Source organism: Salmo trutta, chromosome 5 (genome assembly GCF_901001165.1).
Source record: "Salmo trutta chromosome 5, fSalTru1.1, whole genome shotgun sequence".
Classification (NCBI taxonomy): Eukaryota; Metazoa; Chordata; class Actinopteri; order Salmoniformes; family Salmonidae; genus Salmo; species Salmo trutta.
In genome coordinates, this window is record NC_042961.1 from 56,017,867 (window position 1) to 56,038,522 (window position 20,656).

Sequence of the window (20,656 nt, forward strand, 5' to 3'; positions counted from 1 at the left end):
TGTAAGCAAAACAACGGATGACAATCACCGATTTTTCACCAAAGATCTGACTTTGGAATAAGTAACGCTTCTATGGACCATTAAGTGATAACACCATATTGATATTCTTCTACGACAAGGCATCTCCAAGTTAGCGGTTTTAACGTCTCACGCCCTCTTCGACAGTGATAGTAAACGTTTGTGACGTCCTCCATGGATAGTGTGCGCACGGCGCGAGGAGGGTGCAGATGCGCATGATATCCAGCTTCGCACGGTGAGTTTAAAGTAGGGTTACAACATGAAAAAGTAGGAAATACTTCGATTTATGATGTCAACCGCGGAACAAGAGGTGGAACCGGTGGCGGTGGTTAACAGTATGGACACTAGCACTCGCCGTTACCGGAGAGAGCTCTCAGCAGAAGACCACAACCATGATCCAGTAAAAAAGGGGACCAGAAGTAGAAAAATGGGTGAGTCACTGACCCATAAATGACATTAAAATGACACACAGATCTACAACCCGCCTCTGCAGTAGTAGCGTACAGTGATATTGTTTTTAGGACTACCAGTCAAGTTTTAGAACACCTCTTTCAAGGGGTTTTCTTTATTTTTACCATTTTCTACATTGTAGAATAATAGTGAAGACATCAAAACTATGAAATAACACATATGGAATCATGTAGTAATCAAAAAAGTGTTAAACAAATCAAAATATATTTTATATTTGAGATTCTTCAGATAGCCACCCTTTGCCTTGATGACAGCTTTGCACGCTCTTGGCATTCTCTCAACCAGCTTCATGAGGTAGTCACCTGGAATGCATTTCAATTAACAGGTGTGCCTTCTTAAGTTCATTTGTGGAATTTCTTTCCTTATTAATGTGTTTGACCAATCAGTTGTGATGTGACAAGGTGGGGGGGTATACAGAAGATGGTCTTTTACTAAAAGGGCTAAGTCCATATTATGTCAAGAACAGCTCAAATAAACAAAGAGAAATGACAGTCCATCATTACTTTAAGACATGAAGGTCAGTCAATACGGAACATTTCTAGAACTTTGAATGTTTCTTCAAGTGCGGTCACAAAAACCATCAAGCACTATGATGAAACTGTCTCTCGTGAGGACCGCCACAGGAAAGGAAGACCCAGAGTTACCTCTGCTGCAGAGGAAAAGTTCATTAGAGTTACCAGCCTCGGAAATTGCAGCCCAAATAAATGCTTCACAGAGTTCAAGTAACAGACACATTTCAACATCCACTGTTCAGAAGAGACTGTGTGAATCAGGCCTTCATAGTTGAATTGCTGCAAAGAAACCACTACTAAACGACACCAATAAAAAGAAGAGACTTGTTTGGGCCAAGAAACACGAGCAATGGACATTAGACCGGTGGAAATGTGTCCTTTGGTCTGGAGTCCAAATTTGAGATTTTTGGTTGCAACCGCCGTGTCTTTGTGAGACGCGGTGTGGGTGAACGGATTATCTCTGCATGTGTATTTCCCACCGTAAAGCATGGAGGAGGAGGTGTTATTGTGTAGGGGTGCTTTGCTGGTGACACTGTCTGTGCTAGTCATACAAGCTCAGTTTAAATGAGGGTTATTTGACAACTTGATCATTGTTTCAGTTTTATCTATGGTAGTCTGTTTTGTGACCCTGCCCCCTTTCTCTCAATTCTTCCTTCTTGTTTAGTTGGGGATACTGTTATGAAATCAGAACTTGACAGATTCCTCCTTTTTCTCTCTGTGTGTGTGTGTGTGTGTGTGTGTGTGTGTGTGAGAGAGAGAGAAAGCGATAGCACACACAGGAAACATGGATAGAGGACTAGGGATCATATGTTTTCCTGCTCTTGTCATAATAAACACATAAAAGACATGTCAACCGCTGGCCAAAAGGCCCATAAAGAACTTTTGGGCATTGTTTACCTACTTCTTACAATCGATCAAAGTAGCATACATACTGTGTTCAGTATTAAAGGAACATGTCTGTATATTGCAGAGCGCTCCAGCTCCAGAGGAGCAGGCACATCCGAAGACGGCTTCCCAGCAGGTGACTAACTAATAACTGTGTCTCTACTCTACAGGGCTGATCTAGACTCTTATTCATTATGATCAACAAGGCTTAACTGATCCTAGATCATACCCTGAGACACTATTAAAACAGACCCAGAAATATGACACCTTTCAGTGAAAGGGGATTTCCATTTTCAATCGTCCAATGCATGTACTATATCAGACACTTCATTCTCATTGTGGAAACTCAGAATTTAACAGAATGGAATTTCATGAAGGTTCCAACCACAGTATTTCCAAAAGAAGGGGAGAGAGTTTGGGGTTTGGCTGTGGTAGTTGGAGTAAAGTTATGGTTTATGGTTTTAACTCTCTCTCTTGCCATTATGAGCTCTAAGATGCAACTGTGGGTTTTGAATGACTCATTCTGGTATGAACCATCATGCTATTTCATACAGCCTCGTGCTTCCAGTATCAACATAGGGGTCGAGAGTAGCCTGAGTGCCAGCCTGTTTGTGCTATCATGCCAACTCCCTATCACTCAATGTCATTGGTTTTACAATGACAACAATGGAGACAGATCTGGGACCAGGCTAGGTTGAGAGCAACACACTGAGCGCTGCTGTAGTGGTTTGACCCACGCTATGACTGCAGACTCAAAGTCAACCATTAAAAAGGCGAGGTGACATTGTGTCATATTACAATCATATAAGTTACGAGTTTCATGTTTGTTCAGTAGGAAACAGTTTTTATATTTTGTATATTCCTACTATGGTTTTTAGTGTACCCATAAACAACTTACTGCAGTTATAGTGTGTTCTGCACTCTTTCTTCTCTTGTCTCACAAAAGCAGTAGCCTGTAAGCTATTAAACTAGATTTCACTAGCCTGGTCCCAGATCAATTTGTGCTGTCTTGCTAACTCCTATGGTTATTGTTACATTTGGTGTGACAGTGACCATAGGAGATGGCAAGACGGCACAAACAGATCTGGGACCAGGCTGGAAATTCACTTCTCATTATAGAAAAATCATGTATTTGACAGTGAATTTGAACTATGATTCTTGTACCTTGTACCTGAGAGAGCCTGAGAAAGCCACTTTGAAGTCATTGATTAATCTCTGTGGGTCATTCACTGTCAATCACAGTGTCACCAGACCAGTCCCTTACTGAAAAACAACATGAATTTCATGTGGACACACATTAAGTGTTCCAAAAATACACATTTTCATGTGATCACGTGATCGTATGTGAAGTTAATATGAACTACATATGTGAAAACGTGATCAAGTGTTCCAAAAACACATGGTTTCACATTCAATTTCACATGTGAAATCGTGTGATTTCGTACTCAGCTTGTCATAGACTGTAATGCTGATTTTAATGTGTCCTTGCGTGTTTGCAGCGCTGCCCATGCTGTTGGCCATGGTGGAGGGGCCGGACAAGCTTCCTGCAGACGAGGGGTCACAGGAAGTGCTGCGGGGGAAACTCCGCCTCCTGGAGGCCGACAGCATAGAGGTCAACGCTCTCTTCATGGTATAACACTCTATTAACCTTTATGTATCCAGGTTAGTCTTGTCGCAGGTTGGCATGTATTGTCAGGAATCTTGACCTGGAGGCATCGCTGCAGAGTGGTCAGTAGCTAGCACAGCCACAAAGTCATAAAATCTGATATTAACCCTAACCTTAAATTAAGACCAAAAATATCATTTTTGTTTTCATGAACTACGATATAGACAATTTTGACTTTGCCGTTGGCCCATTTAGTGGAAATCACTCAGTTCTGCCTCCAGGGAAAGATTCAGGACAATAAACGTTAACCTATGTAATTTTCATGTAATCTTTATGTACAGCTGTAATCTATATGTACTCCTGTAATCTATATATGCTGCTAAAATGCATTTGCTATGATACTGTGCTCAGCACAGTCACACCCCATTTTGTCAATGCTGTGTCACAGCTTTTGTGGAATTATCGCAAGTGTGTAAAGTTGTAGTGAATAGAAGGAATGCATTATGTATGGTCATATCACAAATGGTTGTCTTATTAGGTTGTATTTGTTCTTATTGAGTTAGTACCTTATTAACAGATTACATTGCTTTATACAGTAGTTTGTGAGAAATCATGTACATTTAGAACTCTTCTCTGTTCTCCTGTACTTTTAGGAACTATCAGCTCGGCTTGTTTCCATCAACTGTGAAGAAAATGCCATATTTGTCACATTCAAAACATTTGAAGAGATATGGAGGTTCACCACGTATTACACAATGGGTAATGTCGTCTAGTATAAGAAGTTCTAGATATACTATGGGGTTTTTATTTACATGAATGACACGCAAGTTCTGAATCCTAACTTAACATACATGGTTATAGAATATATAGGAAAGATAGAAATGCATATGGAGGTGTTGCCATGTACAGTGCATTTAGAAAGTGTTCAGACCCCTTGACTTTTTCCACATTTTGTTACATTACAGCCTTATTCTAAAATTGATAAAATTGTTTTTTTCCTCATCAATCTACACACAATACCCCACAATGACAAAGCAAAAACAGGTTTTTAGAAAGTTTTGCAAATGTATTAAAAAAAAGAACTGAAATATTACATTTACTTAAGTATTCAGACCCTTTGCTATGAGACTCAATTGAGCTCATGTGCATCCTGTTTGCATTGATCATCCTTGAGATGTTTCTACAACTTGATTGGAGTCCACCTGTGGTAAATTCAAGTGATTGGGCATGATTTGGAAAGGCACACACCTGTCTATATAAGGTCCCACAGTTGACAGTGCATGTCAGAGCAAAAACCAAGCCATGAGCTCCAAGACAGGATTGTGTCATTATCTGGGGAAGAGTACAAAAAAGTTCTGCAGCATTGAAGGTCCCCAAGAACACAGTGGCCTCATCATTCTTAAATAGAAGAAGTTTGGAACCACCAAGATTCTTCCTAGAGCTGGCCGCCCAGCCAAACTGAGCAATCGTGGAGAAGGGCCTTGGTCAGGGAGGTGACCAAGAACCCTATGGTCACTCTGACAGAGCCCCATAGCTCCTCTTTGGAGATGGGAGAACTTTCCAGAAGGACAACCATCCCCGCAGCACTCCACAAATCAGGCCTTTATGGTAAAGTGGCCAGACGGAAGCCACTCCTCAGTAAAATGCACATGACAACCCGCTTGGAAAAGGCACCTAAAGACACTCAGACCATGAGAAACAAGATTATTTGGTCTGATGAAACCAAGATTGAACACTTTGGCCTGAATGCCAAGCGTCACGTCTGGAGGAAACCTGGCACCCTCCCTACGGTGAAGCATTGTGGTGGCAGCATCATGCTGTGGGGATGTTTTTTCAGCGGCAGGGACTGGGAGACTAGTCAGGATCGAGGGAAAGATGAACGGAGCAAAGTACAGAAAGATCCTTGATGAAAACCTGCTCCAGAGCGCTCAGGACCTCCGACTGGGGTGAAGGTTCACCTTCCAACAGGACAACGACCCTAAGCACACAGCCAAGACACCACAGGAGTGGCTTTGGGACAAGTCTCTGAATGTCCTTGAGTGGCCAAGCCAGAGCCCGGACTTGAACCAAATCGAACATCTCTGGAGAGACCTGAAAATAGCTGTGCAGCGATGCTCCCCATCCAACCTGATAGAGCTTGAGAGGATCTGCAAAGAAGAATGGAAGAAACTCCCCAAAAACAGGTGTGCTAAGCTTGTAGCATCATACCCAAGAAGACTCGAGGCTGTAATCGCTGTCAAAGTTGCTTTAACAAAGTACTGAGTAAAGGGTCTGAATACTTTTGTAAATGTAATATTTCAACAACAAAAAATGTATACATTTGCAAAAATGTCTAAACCTGGTTTTGCTTTGTCATCAGGTATTGTGTGTAGATTGATGAGGGGGGGGGAACTATTAAATCAATTGCAAAATAAGGCTGTAATGTAACAAAATTAGTAAAAAGTCAAGGGGTCTGAATACTTTCCGAAGGCACTGTATATCCAGTGTCATATTCCTGTAAGGCTGAGAGAGGATCTCATGTCAGGTGATGTTGAAGTAATATGGCTACAGGTTCATCTGCCTCACCTAAAGCCTATCCTTGTAGGAAGTTGCTATAGACCACCAAGTGTTAAAAGTCAGTATTTGGACTATGTGTGAAATGTTGGATAATTTATGTGATATCAACAGAAAGGTATATTTTCTGGGTGACCTAAATATTGACTGGTTGTCATCAAGCTGCCCACTCAAAAATAAGCTCCAAAATGTAACCAGTGCCTGCAATCTGGTTCAAGTCATTAGTCAACCTACCAGGGTATTTACTAACAGAACAGGAACTTAATCATGCATGTGTATTGATCACATCTTTACTAATGTTGCATAAATCTGCTCTAAAGCAGTATCCACACCCATCAGATGTAGTGATCATAATATACTGCTCAAAAAAATAAAGGGAACACTTAAACAACACATCCTAGATCTGAATGAAATAAATAATCTTATTAAATACTTTTTTCTTTACATAGTTGAATGTGCTGACAACAAAATCACACAAAAATAATCAATGGAAATCCAATTTATCAACCCATGGAGGTCTGGATTTGGAGTCACACTCAAAAATAAAGTGGAAAACCACACTACAGGCTGATCCAACTTTGATGTAATGTCCTTAAAACAAGTCAAAATGAGGCTCAGTAGTGTGTGTGGCCTCCACGTGCCTGTATGACCTCCCTACAACGCCTGGGCATGCTCCTGATGAGGTGGCGGATGGTCTCCTGAGGGATCTCCTCCCAGAGCTGGACTAAAGCATCCGCCAACTCCTGGACAGTCTGTGGTGCAACGTGGCGTTGGTGGATGGAGCGAGACATGATGTCCCAGATGTGCTCAATTGGATTCAGGTCTGGGGAATGGGCGGGCCAGTCCATAGCATCAATGCCTTCCTCTTGCAGGAACTGCTGACACACTCCAGCCACATGAGGTCTAGCATTGTCTTGCATTAGGAGGAACCCAGGGCCAACCGCACCAGCATATGGTCTCACAAGGGGTCTGAGGATCTCATCTCGGTACCTAATGGCAGTCAGGCTACCTCTGGCGAGCACATGGAGGGCTGTGCGGCCCCCCAAAGAAATGCCACCCCACACCATGACTGACCCACCGCCAAACCGGTCATGCTGGAGGATGTTGCAGGCAGAAGAACGTTCTCCACGGCGTCTCTAGACTGTCACGTCTGTCACGTGCTCAGTGTGAACCTGCTTTCATCTGTGAAGAGCACAGGGCGCCAGTGGCAAATTTGCCAATCTTTGTGTTCTCTGGCAAATGCCAAACGTCCTGCACGGTGTTGGGCTGTAAGCACAACCCCCACCTGTGGATGTCGGGCCCTCATACCACCCTCATGGAGTCTGTTTCTGACCGTTTGAGCAGACGCATGCACATTTGTGGCCTGCTGGAATCACAGAAGTGTGATTGACTTGGAGTTACATTGTGTTGTTTAAGTGTTCCCTTTTGTTTTTTTGAGCAGTGTATAATAGCCATATCTAGAATAATTATTTGTTGGTCAGATGTGTGTAATGAGGAACATCTGGATGCAGCACTTGAAGCATTTATGAAACTGCTTCTTCCGGTTACTGATAGGCATGCGCCCATCAACAAACTGACTGTTAGATCTGTCAAATCCCCATGGATAGATTATGAATTGAGAAACTGTATGGCAGAGAGGGATGAGGCAAAGGTAATAGCAAATCAATTTGACAACACAGCAGACTGGCAAACATACAGTATATTGACAAGTCACGTAACTAAACTAAACAAAAAGAAGAAGAAACTATACTATGGAAGAAAGATGAATGATAATTAAAAGCCTTGGAGTACATTAAATACAATTATAGGCAAGAACGTAAACTCGGCTCCATCTTTCATTGAGGCAGATGGCTTGTTCATAACAAAACCCTTTGATATTGCCAACCACTTTAATAACTTTGTTTTTGACAAGATTAGCAAACTTAGGTATGACATGCAAACAATAAATGCTGTGTTTTCATATTCATGCTTAATGGACCAAATAATGAAAGACAAGCACTGTAGTTTCGAGTTCCACAAAGCGGTTGTGGAAGAGGTGAAAATTTTTTTGCTCTATAGATCAGGACAAATCACCTGGTACCGACAACCTGGATGGTCAATTGTTGCGGTTCGTAGCGGAATACATTGTGACTCCTGTTTGCCACATCTTCCATTTAAGCCTAGAAGATGCTGTATGCCCTCAGACATGGAGGGGTCAGGTCAATTCTACCCAAATATAGCAGAGCACCCTTTAATGGCCTCCCGAGTGGCGCAGCGGTCTAAGGCACTGCATCTCAGTGCAAGAGGCGTCACTATAGTCACTGGTTCGAATCCAGGCTATATCACATCCGGATGTAATTGGGAGTCCCATAGGGCGGCGCACAATTGGCCCAGCATCGTCCGGCTTTGGCCGGGGTAGGCCGTCTTTGTAAATAAGAATTAGTTCTTAACTGACTAGTTAAATGAATAAAATAATATGTTTAAATGGTTCAAATCAGTGAACAATCAGCCTGTAACAAGTGCTTAGCAAACTTCTGGGAAAAAGTTGTTTGATCAAGTTATTTTACAGAAAACAAAGGGCACTCAACATGCTTGGCACTGACACATGACTGATGATTGGCTGAAAGAAATTGATAGTAAGAAGATTGTGAGAGTTGTTTTGTTAGACTTCAGTGGATTTGCATCCTCTGCCTTTATTATGGATTGAGTTACCTATCTAATAGAACACAGAACTCATGCAAATTCAGTGTGGCGTACCGCAGGGCAGCCGGCTAGGGCCATTATTGTTTTCTGTTTTTGCAAATGACCTTCCACTGACCTTGAATAAAGCCTGTGTGTCTACGTACGCTGACGACTCAACAGTATACATGTTGCCTGCAACAGTAAAATAAATAACTGAGACACTTAACATAGAGCTCCAGTCAGTTATAGAATGGGTAACTAGCAATAGGCTGGTGCAAAATATCTCTAACTAAAAGCATAGTTTTTGGGACAAATCACTCGCTCAACACTAAACCTCATCTGGATCTATTATTGAATAATGTGGCTATTGAGCAACTTGGGGAAACTAAACTGCTGGGTCTAACCCTAGATAGCAAGCTATGATGGTCAAAAGATATGGACTTAATGGTTGCTAAAATGGGAAGAGGTCTGTCCATGATAGGGCGTTGCTCTGCCTTCTTGACATCTCAGTCGACCAGACAGGTCCTACAGGCCCTAGTTTTGTCGCACCTGGACTACTGCTCAGCTGTGTGGTCATGTGTGGCAAAGAACGAGTGTCAGTAACATGCATGTCAGTCTCTCCTGGCTCAAAGTTGACTGCATCACTATTGGTCTTTGTGTGAGGGATTGAAGGTACCGAACTGTCTGTTCAAGCAGTTGGCATACAGTTCGGACTCTCATCGGTACAACAGAAAACAAGCAACCAGAAGTATCTTCACAGTCCCCAGATCCAGAACAGAGGCTGGGAAACGCACAGTATTAAATAGAGGCTTGACTACATGGAACTCTCTGCCACCCCAGGTAACTCAAACTAGCAATAAAAACAGATAAAAAAACAGATAAAAGAACACCTTACTGCACAAAGGGGACTGTGAAGAGACAGACATTTTTATATAGTGTATTGTAATTTGCACTGTACTGTGCATTAGACCTAGATATTGTGTGCATGTACTGATATGTAGGTGTCGTGACTTGACTTTTAACATTAATCTGAAGACTGTTGTATATCTAATCAACTAACTATGTTGTTACCCGATCAAATGAATCATGTAACAATTAACTCATTAGGATCTGGGGAACCACGAGAGCAGTTATTTAAAGAGTTACCATCTCCCGAATTAAACTCTAAAGGTCTTTACCTATCACATCTATAAACAGTCAACTTATTAATCATAACCTTGTATCATATGATCATTCTGAACAGTCGTAACCTCTTTGCATCTGCAAAAACCCGAGCCTAACTCGGTAAGATTCAGTACTACACAAATTGGTTTAATTATTTATTTACTAGCTAACTAAATGGTAACACAGGATAAACATACACACTTAATACATTAAAAACAGGTCCCTGGTGGACTGACAACAATAGGGCTACTTGTTACAAAAGACATAGAGAGAGAGGGGGGGACCGAGACACTTAATGTTGGTACATTTAGAAACTACTCTCACTTGATTTCTTACTCCAAGCGGGTGGCGGCACAGGAACCGACACCCGCTTGGAGTAAGAAATCATGTATGTATTTACATGAACATGCCTTGGTTCGCCATGTATCTCTCTGAACTGGGTCGGCAGTTTTCGCGACGCGCTTGTAAGGCTCTGATTGTCCAAAATGGGTTTCTCTGTTGCTTTCCACTGCAGTCATCCGGTATCCGGTGACTTGTCGTGTAGTCCTGAACAGAACTATAGAGTTTATTCTACTTCCATTCACTCTGGAAGATGCTTCTTTGAAACCGCGTCGATAGTTCCCAGTGAGATGGTATGGGCAGAGTAATAGAATGGTCCCACTTAAATGAGCTTTTCTAGAAACTTTACTTCGGACAGCTAATCAGCCGTACCAGTGATTTTCCGGGAGGTGACTTTATTGTCTCTACCTTGTGTTGAGATTCAGAGTTCAAACCACTTTTAAACCTAAGCTGCAGATCTACATCTCTCTGGTCTAATATGTTAATTCTTAACCCGTCATTTTATACAGTTTGTTGAAAAGGGACAGTTCTGTCAGGCTGACACACTCTCTGGCCTCAATCAAGGGGACGGTGACTACTTACTGTGCACAGTTATAGAAACAATTTCCTCTTAGTTTCTAAAATCACATCCCTCTCTTAACAAAAACAATCAGCATTTTTCATATAGCATGCACAACGCAGAGGATGGAAACTTTGTACATGTCATATTTATAATTTCCAAGTTACAGTATTTCCGTTATAATATTTTTAATGACATCACAAAATAACAACCAAACAAACATTAGTGTTCTTTTAGGTCGCCTCTGACAATTCCCCACCTTCTATATTAGAAATATTGTTCTAGTAGTTGCTTTTGAACGTGTTACACTTTTGGCACAAAAAGTCTTCTTAAAACAAAGTACATTCCTTGAGGGAATTTAGAGAGGGATGTCTGAATGTTTTGTCCTTGATTTACAACAGGGTGAGAGGTGTTAACCCCCGCCAGTCTCCCTCCTCCCCCCTCTACGGGTGAGAGGGGGTCTGGTTGAAGTTATTTATTGCAAAGCTGATCTGACCTATTTGGATCCTCACAGGACAGTCATGACATAGGCTATGTGTCACGTTTTAAATATATGTATTTCAGTCCTTGACTAATAATGTTCTGTATTATGTCATGTTTCATGTGGACCCCAGGAAGAGTAGTTAATGCTTTTGCAGCAGCTAATGGGGATCCTAATAAATAGCAAACAAAGTAGAGGTCTTCACGGGTTCGGGTGGACCCGATATACCCGAGACCCGACCCGGGTCTGAAATAACAAAGTAACTGATTTTATATCTCCGAGTGAAATCAATACATAAACTACTTCTAGACCAGGACTTCTGACTGACCTCTGACATATTGACATCAGACCTTTGACCTCTGTTCCCCAGGCTTTCTGGGTCAGTGCATGGAGAACCTGCTGTTGGACCAGGACTTCTGGTTGAGTTCTCTGGACCAGGAGTACTTTGCCATAGAGATCTCTATCCAAGAGGAGACTCTCAACCTCATGTACAAAGGCATCCTCATGCAAGAGGGTAACTCGCCCAGTGACTCACAGATTAAAATATCTGACTTCGACAGCGTTTGGTAGCCATATTCACTGTTTGATGTATTCAGAATATACAGAAGCACTTAATTTGATAAGTCAGCATATACAGATCAAATGAACATTGAGTATCCATGTTATGCTGTTATGAGATGTTATACATGTTCTACTCTTAGTTACAATGCTACAAATGATTAGTTATTTAGTTATACCCACAAATAAAGTATGACAAATCTCCCCCTCTGTCAGGTTCCTTGTTCGCCAGCTGCAGCTCCACCCAGATGTTCGACAGCTCCACCTCTGGTAGAGACCTCTACCTGGAGCAGGGGGACATTGCCCTGTTTGAGCCCCCGTTCCTGGGCTCGGGGTGGACTGTACTCTCCCTGGGGGATGGAGCCCGGGGGACCAAACCCAAACCAGCCCTGGAGCCCGTCATCCCCTTCCACCAGTCAGTACTTTGCCTAGTGTATACTTAGCTATTTCATTCTTAGTCAATACAGAAGAAGAAGCATACTGCTAATTTTCTAAGTTTCACCTTTTTATTCACATATTTCGTTCCTGTTTCCGCCCTATAGATGGTTCCTTAAATCATGTGCGGAGAACATCTTAGTTGGCAGTGGCAAGCCAGCATGTGATTTCCCCTGCCAGTTTGGTAAGAAGAACCTTGTTTGAATTCCACTTGACAATCCTAATTCTAAGGGCTTCACTGTTCCTTTTTCTCATAGAATTAGAGTTATGTGGAGGAATTCTAGAGTCTAAACTGACTTTAAAATTTTAATGAATCTCTCCTGTCCACCTCTCTCTCTCTCTCCCCATCCTAGCCACTGGCTCCTGCGTGGCCACTGTTGAGTATGACGCCGGTGGGCCAGACGAGCTGAGCCTGGAGCAGGGTGATCGCATCATCATTGTGGGCCTGTTGGTGTCGTGCTTCGAGTGGTTCACTGGCAGACTGGAGAGGACAGGACAAGTGGGATTGGTGATGACAACACTGGTCAGACCGGCCGATAGCCTTTGTGAGTAAGTGTGTCCTTCTGCTGAGTTATATATTGATTAACTGCGTCTGGTTAACTGCATCAGATTAACTGCGTCATCATGTATACAGTAGTGATATATTCATAGAATGAAATAGAACACTTACATGGTGATTGGTATGCCAGCAACGATGCAGCTCGATGGTATCAGCTACTCAAGCGTAGTTTTCCACACTCAACAGTTTCCTGTGTGTATCAAGAATGGTCCACCACCCAAAGGACATCCAGCCAACTTGACACAACTGTGGGAAGCATTGGAGTCAACATGGGCCAGCATCACTGTGGAGTGCTTTCGACACCTTGTGGAATCCATTCCCCGACGAATTGAGGCTGTTCTGAGAGGAAGGGAGGGGGGCACAACTCAATAATAGTACACTTGGTTTATCTCTATGGGTGTATTACAGTAAATGTACAAAGGCACACTGTGGAGAATGCTTTCAGAGCCATGTTGAATTATATGTTCAAACCCACATAGTAGCTCCTCACGTTCCTTTTAGAAAGTGTTATCATTTTACCTTGTCTGAAATTAGTAGACATTTTGATTAATTAACTCCATTCTAGGGCGTCTGACATTTTCCTAGAGAAAGAAGAGAGGATGTTTTTCAACCTGAAAGAAGATCAGATTAAAGAGGAGACAATCGCCTTGCTGAAAAAAATCAACCAGAATGATGTTGGACACGTCTACAAACTTGGTGAGACAGAAATTGAGAAATGCTCAGAGGCATTTTCTTGGTGATGAACAGCTGCCAGCAAGTACAGCTTGTTTTTATTTTTGCATTGCTCTCTTAGACTTGCTTACTGTGTAAAGACGGTCTGTTTTGATATTGATTCATTAATTATTCCTTTCATTCCAGATCTGATTGCTCAACCGGATTCTCCAAATGAACCAACTCAAAGTAGGGGTATTTATTGTTTGCTTTGTACTTATGGACTATTGGGTTTGAGTATTTTATCTCAACTTGGAAAACCATTCAAATAATTCCCTTTTTCTGATTTTTCCCACATGTCAACAAAATCATAAATAATGATCTTCATCTGTCTTACAGATGGTTCCCAAGGCAACATGGACGCTCACCAACAAGCAGAACTGAGGAGGAAGATTGAAGAGATTCTGCTAAAAGGGAAGATGAAATCGAAGGTGCCTCATGCAACTGTGACGACAAACGGAACTCTTGAGGACCACAGTGAGACCTCTAAGACTACATTACCCAGCGGGCCTCACTTCACCATCCAACCAGTTGAGGAAGGCACCACCACCAACCAGGAGAAATTCCTTCCTCTTCTATCCTTCCTGAGTGGCAGCAACTACAAGCCAGAATTTGGCGCCCTCTATGGCCAAACTCCGGAACGGCTCCTCGCCACTTTCACTGGCCACTCGGACGACGTTGACAAATTGGTGGCGTATCTAGGTGTTGCCAGGGAAACTGCCAGGAAGAAGCGTCTCCATTGGTCCCAGAGCCGCCTCTGTTTCCTTTTGGGGAAACTCTGTGCAGGACGATCAAAATTTTCCCAGGCTCGAGTCTACTTCGAGGAGGCCCTTAGCGTCCCTCGAGACGGCTTCACGGACATGCTAATGCTAGCTAGCATCTACACTAACCTAGCGGTGATCTATCTCATGCAGAAAAATACAGAAAAATACTTGGCTCTGTCGGAGCGGATCGCTGCTCTGCTAATGGGCATCCCTTACTGCGTCTCGACAGTGGAGAAAGACTCAGAAGTTCTGAAGTTTATCCTGAAGAAGGCGGTGCTTAGTCACAACAAGATGGCAGAAGCCAGAGCATGCTTCCTCTTGGCCAAGCTCCACTGGAGGCGAGGTGAGGCAGCGGACACCGTTCCCTTCTTGGAGAGGCTTCTGGTTCTCTTGGCGGAGCCCCCTGGGGTCCGGAGCGTCGCGCCCAGCCATGGCTACCTCAGCCTGGGGAGGCTGTACAGCCAGCTCTCCCTCCCCCACCTCTGTGTCAGCTCGGCCAGGAGAGCCACGATGCATCCATCTGCTAGACTAGCTGATTGTCTGAATGGAATGGGGCTGGTTCTGGAGAACACAGCCAGACTCTATGGGATCCGGAAGCAGGACGTCGCCATTCCGGCTCAAGTGGCTCCATATCTCAGCCGGTCGCTCTCCTTCACTGGGCGATTAGATGGAGTCGGTGGCACTGGTGACCACACTCTAAGCCAGGCTCTAACACTCTGCCTATCCCAGCTGTTTCAGGAACATGGGATGCTAGGTCACGCCGTACGCTCCATGCACACTCTCATAGACCATCATCGTGCGCCGTCATCATCATCGGGCACCACTAGCATTCCTGAACGAAACATCGCCCTTGTGTGGCTAGCATGGCTCCACATCTGTAACAGCCAACCAGAGGTATCTCTAGACATCCTCGACTCAATGCTGGCCTCCATGCCAGAACATTGCACTACCCCACAGGAAGGTACACTTAAGTTGTTATTTTGCACATACTATACTGTTGAACTTACCTCTTCATATGTATATTTTTTTTGTAGATATCTTGTAATGCTTGTTTGTGTTGTTATAAAAAATATGTGATTATTTGTATAGTTTATTTACTACCGCTTTAAGTATGACAAACTAATTTCCCCTTAGTGATTAATGAAGTACAATCTGATCTCAAGGACTGGTCCACAACATGAGGGGTGTAGCCTTGCGAAGCACAGGGGACCTGAGGAGGGCAGCAGAGAGCTACCAGACGGCCATTGATGTGTGTGAGGAGTTTGAGGACAGGGCTAACTGGGCAGTAGCAGAAGCTAACCTGGGGTTATTGTGTCTGAAGGCTGGGGCTAAGGTATATGATCAGAAATATATTGTTATTTTATTGTGTTACTATTTCCTTTTTTATTTAGCAATTTTTTTTAACGTTTTAACTCTGCATTGTTTGGAATGGGCTCGTAAGTAAGCATTTCATGGTTTAGTCTACACCTGTTGTATTTGGCGCATGTGACAAATAACATTTGATTTGATATATGAATTATGATTAGAAAATTCCCAGGTTTTCCAGAAATCCTGTTTGGAAAGAATCTGTGAATATTCCAACAGGGATTTCCCGTAAAACCAGTTAATTTTGGGGAAAGTTAGTGAAATGTTGCTACTTTAATTAGGATTCCAGATAGATTAGCAGTCATTTCTCTTCATCCTCAGAGGTTAGCGGAGCAGCATCTAACAGAAGCTGTTGAGATGTTGTCAGCGCTGGAGGGACAAGAACATGAGGTTAACTTTATTCATTTATTTATTTTAATTTACACATCCCTATTAGGAGGACAACTGTTATTATTATGTATTTTTATGTAAAAAATGTATGTAATATTTGTTATCGTTACAATTTACTGTAGGTGTCATTATAAATGCTTTCATAAAGCCTTTATAACAGCTATATAATACACATTATAACATTTGTCATTAGTCGTTATCTTTTGTTATTCAAGGTGAACTTTACCACAGTGCTGTTGGAGCTGGGACAGTACTATGTGAACCAGAGACACCTGGACAGAGGAAAGATCTACTATGAATGGGCTCTACTCATGGCTATCAAGTCAAACCACTCAGACAGTACGTTCATTTGTTTTTTTTGTTGAAACCATCATGTCTTAGTGTCACCACAATGCTACAGAACACATGGCTCACATACAGGTTCAAACACTATTCTCGCCACTGCCCATCAGCTGAATCAACGTTCGGAGGTATGGGGACCCTCTGAGAACGTTGGTATTGGATCCAAGGGAAGGAAATACTCTCAAGCCTGTGGTTAGTTTTTGTTGGAGAAACCGAGATGCAGAATCTTTCATACGTGTATATTTCCCTGCTAAAATGACATGGAAAGAATATGCACAGGATGGAATGTCGGTTATACATTCTACAGTTCTATAATGTATTTATTTAAGATTAGATTTTTTAAATACCCAGTTACTACATACTGAACATATGGAATGAATTTCATTTGCGGTATACCCGATTCATCACTTCTGCCCCAAATATGTTTATCAAGTAGCTCCTCTGGCTAATGTCAAGGCTTTAGCTCAGTAGGCTAACAATAAGATGCTGTTAATCCGACTCTCCATGGTGTATTCCCCTCTCCCAGGTCAGTTGAGCGTGACGCGACGCTTGTGCCACCTTTACAGAGCAGTGTGTCCGGATGAGGCCCAGTGCATCATCTACAACGAACATCAGCTGGCCCTGCTGGTGACCCGGGGAGACAGGAGACAGGAGGGGGAAGTGTTGGAGACCATCAGCCAGCTATACCTTAGTCTGGGGACAGAGAGGTCTGTCAGTCTGTCAGTCTGTCTGTCTGTCTGTCTGTCTGTCTGTCTGTCTGTCGTTGGTAGCAAAGGATAGCATTTCTCATGCTTTCCATCTCTGTGTCCAGGGCTAGGCGGTCTGCTCTGGACTACACCAAGCGTAGCCTGGGTATCTTCATAGACCTGGGCCGTAGAGAGAAGGAGGCTTACGCCTGGTTACAGGCTGGGAAGATATACCACCTGCTGGGCCAGACTGAACTGGTGGACCTTTATTTACAGGTCAGAACCTATTCTATTCTATAGCACAGTGCAGACAGCATTCACTCAGAGTTACATTGACACGTTACCTCTTGTATTTCCTCCCAGGTGGCCCAAGATGTGGGTGTGAGTACGGGAGACACACACTTCATCCTACAGCTGCTGGAGGCTGCAGGGGACATCTTCTTCAACAGCTCAACGGAGAGAGAGAAGGCTGTCTGCTTCTATGGGGTAGGACACAGACGCACATACTGCTTCTATGGGGTAGGACAGAGGTTGTGTATGTGTGTGACCCACGTGTGTGTGTGTGTGTGTTAGGACCGTGCCCTGCCCATCGCGGTGAGAACCAGCAGTACAGAGGTCAGACTGAGACTGTCTAACAAGCTGGTGGAGCTGCTGCTGCAGATGAAGCTGTATGGAGAGGCTGTTGAGTACGCCCAGACCGCCCTGGACATCAGTGTTAAACTGGGTAGGACACACAACAGAGCCTGGGTGTTCTAGCTATGGCCACTAGAGGTCAGACCTCGCTTAGCACAGACCGTCCTTACTTGTATTTTCCAATAGAAATATGTATTTATGTATAGCAGATGCTCTTATCCAGAGTGAATTACAGTCAGTGCATTCCAGGAAGGTTTGGCAGGAAAAAAACAACCACATCACAGTTATTATTACAACAACAACAACAACAAAAAGCCGCCATCAGCAGAATCCGTGCCAGGAAGTAAAAACAAGTGCACCCTGACTATAGCTCTTTCTGTGAAGAAACACTAACTAATGAAACCATGGTTGTACTTCATATAGGAAACCGTCTGAACGAGCGCGTGGCGTTCCACCGCCTGGCTACTCTGTACCACTGTCTGGGTCAATTTGAGCTGGCTGAACACTACTACCTGAAGGCCCTTTCCCTCTGCCCCACGCCCCTGGAGTTTGATGAGGAAACCCTGTACTATGTCAGGGTGTATCGGACGCTGGGGGACATTATATTCTATGACCTGAAGGTAATCAAATCAATCAGTCAATCAATCAATCAATGGAATTCATGACTGGGCAGTTTGTTGTATTTTCAGGTTTTAAATACATATCTATAAGAAATTGAAATTTGATCCCAAAAGTTAAACTTTGAATTGCACTCCTTTGGAGAAATTCCGTGTCAAGAAGGAGTTGATGCCAACCCTCAAACATACAGGAAACATATGCATGAATTTCCATTTCATTATGGCTATATAACGCTTGATTTACATGGACCAAACCAAAACGCCTTCAACGATTCCTCCACTGACCCGAACCAACCTTACCTCTAACCCCTAACTTATCACCTTTGACCCTTAGGACCCGTACGACGCCGCAGGGTACTACCACCTAGGACTTGCTGCAGCCATGGACATCGGCAACAAGAAGTCCCAGCTCCAGCTCTGCACCCGATTGGCTACCATCTACCACAACTTCCTGGTCGATCGGGAGCTGTCCCTCTTCTTCTACCAGAAAGCACGAGCGTTCGCCTCCGACCTCAATGTACGACGCATCAACCTCTCGCCAGACCAGATCTTCAGCAGTATGTCACAGTACAAGACGAACAGGGTGAACATCCAGGAACCAAGAAATAAGTAACCGCCAAACGGCCATCTTGGTTTGAAGTTAGTGAGAAGAGGGGAGAGGTTATAGCCTGGACCCAGATCTGTTTGTGCTCTTACCAACTCCATGCTCATTGTCAAGCAAAACATAACAATGAGTGACAAGGAGTTGCTATGATAGCACAAACAGACTGGCACTCAGGCTAGAGAGGTTTTGGGTGTTGGAGGACATTGTGCCAAGTGGGCGTTGTAGGCCTTCGTTCGGTTTAAATATGTAATTCTGACATTTTGAACTGCTGTGATGTGTTAATGTGATTTTGCCAATCAGTGTTCTGTGCCTTACTGAACAATATCACAGAATAGAATCATACAGCAATGACTGAATATCTATAATTGTCTTCAGTTGATGACCTGAAATGAGTTAAGTCATGGTGAAAGTAATGAATCATGAAAGATATCTCTAATAAAAAGTCAGAGAACATAATGGAGAAGGTCCAGCTGTTGCAGGTTATTGTGGAGTCTGGAGTGAATTGCTCTGTGAGAGTGAAGACCACTTGGACTGCGCGCCTGGGCCCATATCCACAAAGCGTCTCACCGTAGGAGTGCTGATCTAGGATCTGTCCATACAGTCGTATTTATTCTGATCCAAAAGGCAAAACTGATCCTAAGTCAGCACTCTGATGAGCCGTCAATGCCTTTTTTGTATTATTAGCTAGTTTTCCATCCAATCGGTGACAGATTTTCGTACGAATATTCAACAATCCGCATAAAGAAAATATGCGCATTTTCCCATCAGTGGTGTTTCCACCCAACGAACGTGTTGTAGATAAAAAATCAATGCGTGATGACGTAGTGCACACAAAATGTACTTTTTTGTTTTCATGTAACGAATAAAAATCTAAAGAGTCAAATGTGTTTCCATGGCATGTTTCTTTTGTTTACTCTACTGATAGTTTTGTCACAGAAACTGTTGAGTTGAATAGAAAATGTGCCTCATCTGGGCACGTGCACTCTAGCCTACAGGTGGCAGATGCTGTGCAGGTAGGCTGTGCAGGTAGGCTGTGCAGGTAGGCTGTGCTGGTCGTCTACATCATGAGATTGTTATGGATAAGAGCGAGAATATTTTTATTTGTCAAACGGCAGTCAAGCGCCGATCATCAAGTCACCAGAATAAGACCCTTGATATTTATTGGAAAGGAGCATCAAGCTCATCACCATCCACTTTCCCCACTCTGTAAGTTCATAACTTATTTCATCTGTAGCCTAATAAACTGCACGGTTTCCTGAGTCATAGTGGGAGGACCACACAACATATCATCTCGTGACTCCAAGTTTACTTCAATATGATGGTTATAATATACATTATTATATTGTATGTTGTGTGTAGTAAGCTGTTAGTAGCCCATGTGCCTCACCCTAATAATTTGGTCTATTTCCCCCTCTTAATTTCACATACTGTTCTGACTTGGTGGTGACCATCAGATTCTTGGTCACCTCCCTGACCAAGGCCCTTCTCCCTCGATTGCTCAGTTTAGCCGGGCGGCCAGCTCTAGGAAGTCTTGGTGGTTCCAAATTTCTTCTGAGTCAATCTGAGTTCCTCTGTGGAGATGGGAGAACTTTCCAGAAGGACAACCATCTCTGCAGTACTCCACCAATCAGGCCTTTATGGTACAGTGGCCAGACGGAAGGCACTCCTCAGTAAATGGCACATGACAGCCCGCTTGGAGTTTGCCAAAAGGCACCTAAAGTCTCTCAAACCATGAGAAACAAG

General features: G+C 43.3%; 1 protein-coding gene across 2 annotated transcripts; it reads left to right on the plus strand.

The window, feature by feature from the left end:
• Window positions 1-173: 173 nt before the first annotated feature.
• LOC115194588 (SH3 domain and tetratricopeptide repeat-containing protein 1) lies at window positions 174-19,796 on the plus strand. 2 transcript variants are annotated; one of them, XM_029754409.1, is made up of 20 exons: window positions 174-253; window positions 1,972-2,022; window positions 3,386-3,516; window positions 4,146-4,251; window positions 11,620-11,763; window positions 12,024-12,222; window positions 12,350-12,426; window positions 12,596-12,791; window positions 13,367-13,497; window positions 13,660-13,701; window positions 13,852-15,237; window positions 15,440-15,609; window positions 15,963-16,031; window positions 16,247-16,370; window positions 16,900-17,080; window positions 17,185-17,335; window positions 17,423-17,545; window positions 17,633-17,783; window positions 18,116-18,312; window positions 18,644-19,796. In XM_029754409.1, the coding sequence occupies exons 3-20, from the start codon at window positions 3,394-3,396 to the stop codon at window positions 18,920-18,922; spliced, it is 3,849 nt and encodes a 1,282-aa protein (XP_029610269.1). In that variant the 5' UTR covers window positions 174-253; window positions 1,972-2,022; window positions 3,386-3,393; the 3' UTR covers window positions 18,923-19,796. The 2 variants fall into 2 exon arrangements, with proteins under 2 accessions (XP_029610269.1, XP_029610268.1); XM_029754408.1 differs by lacking the exon at window positions 174-253 and adding an exon at window positions 279-449.
• Window positions 19,797-20,656: the final 860 nt, after the last annotated feature.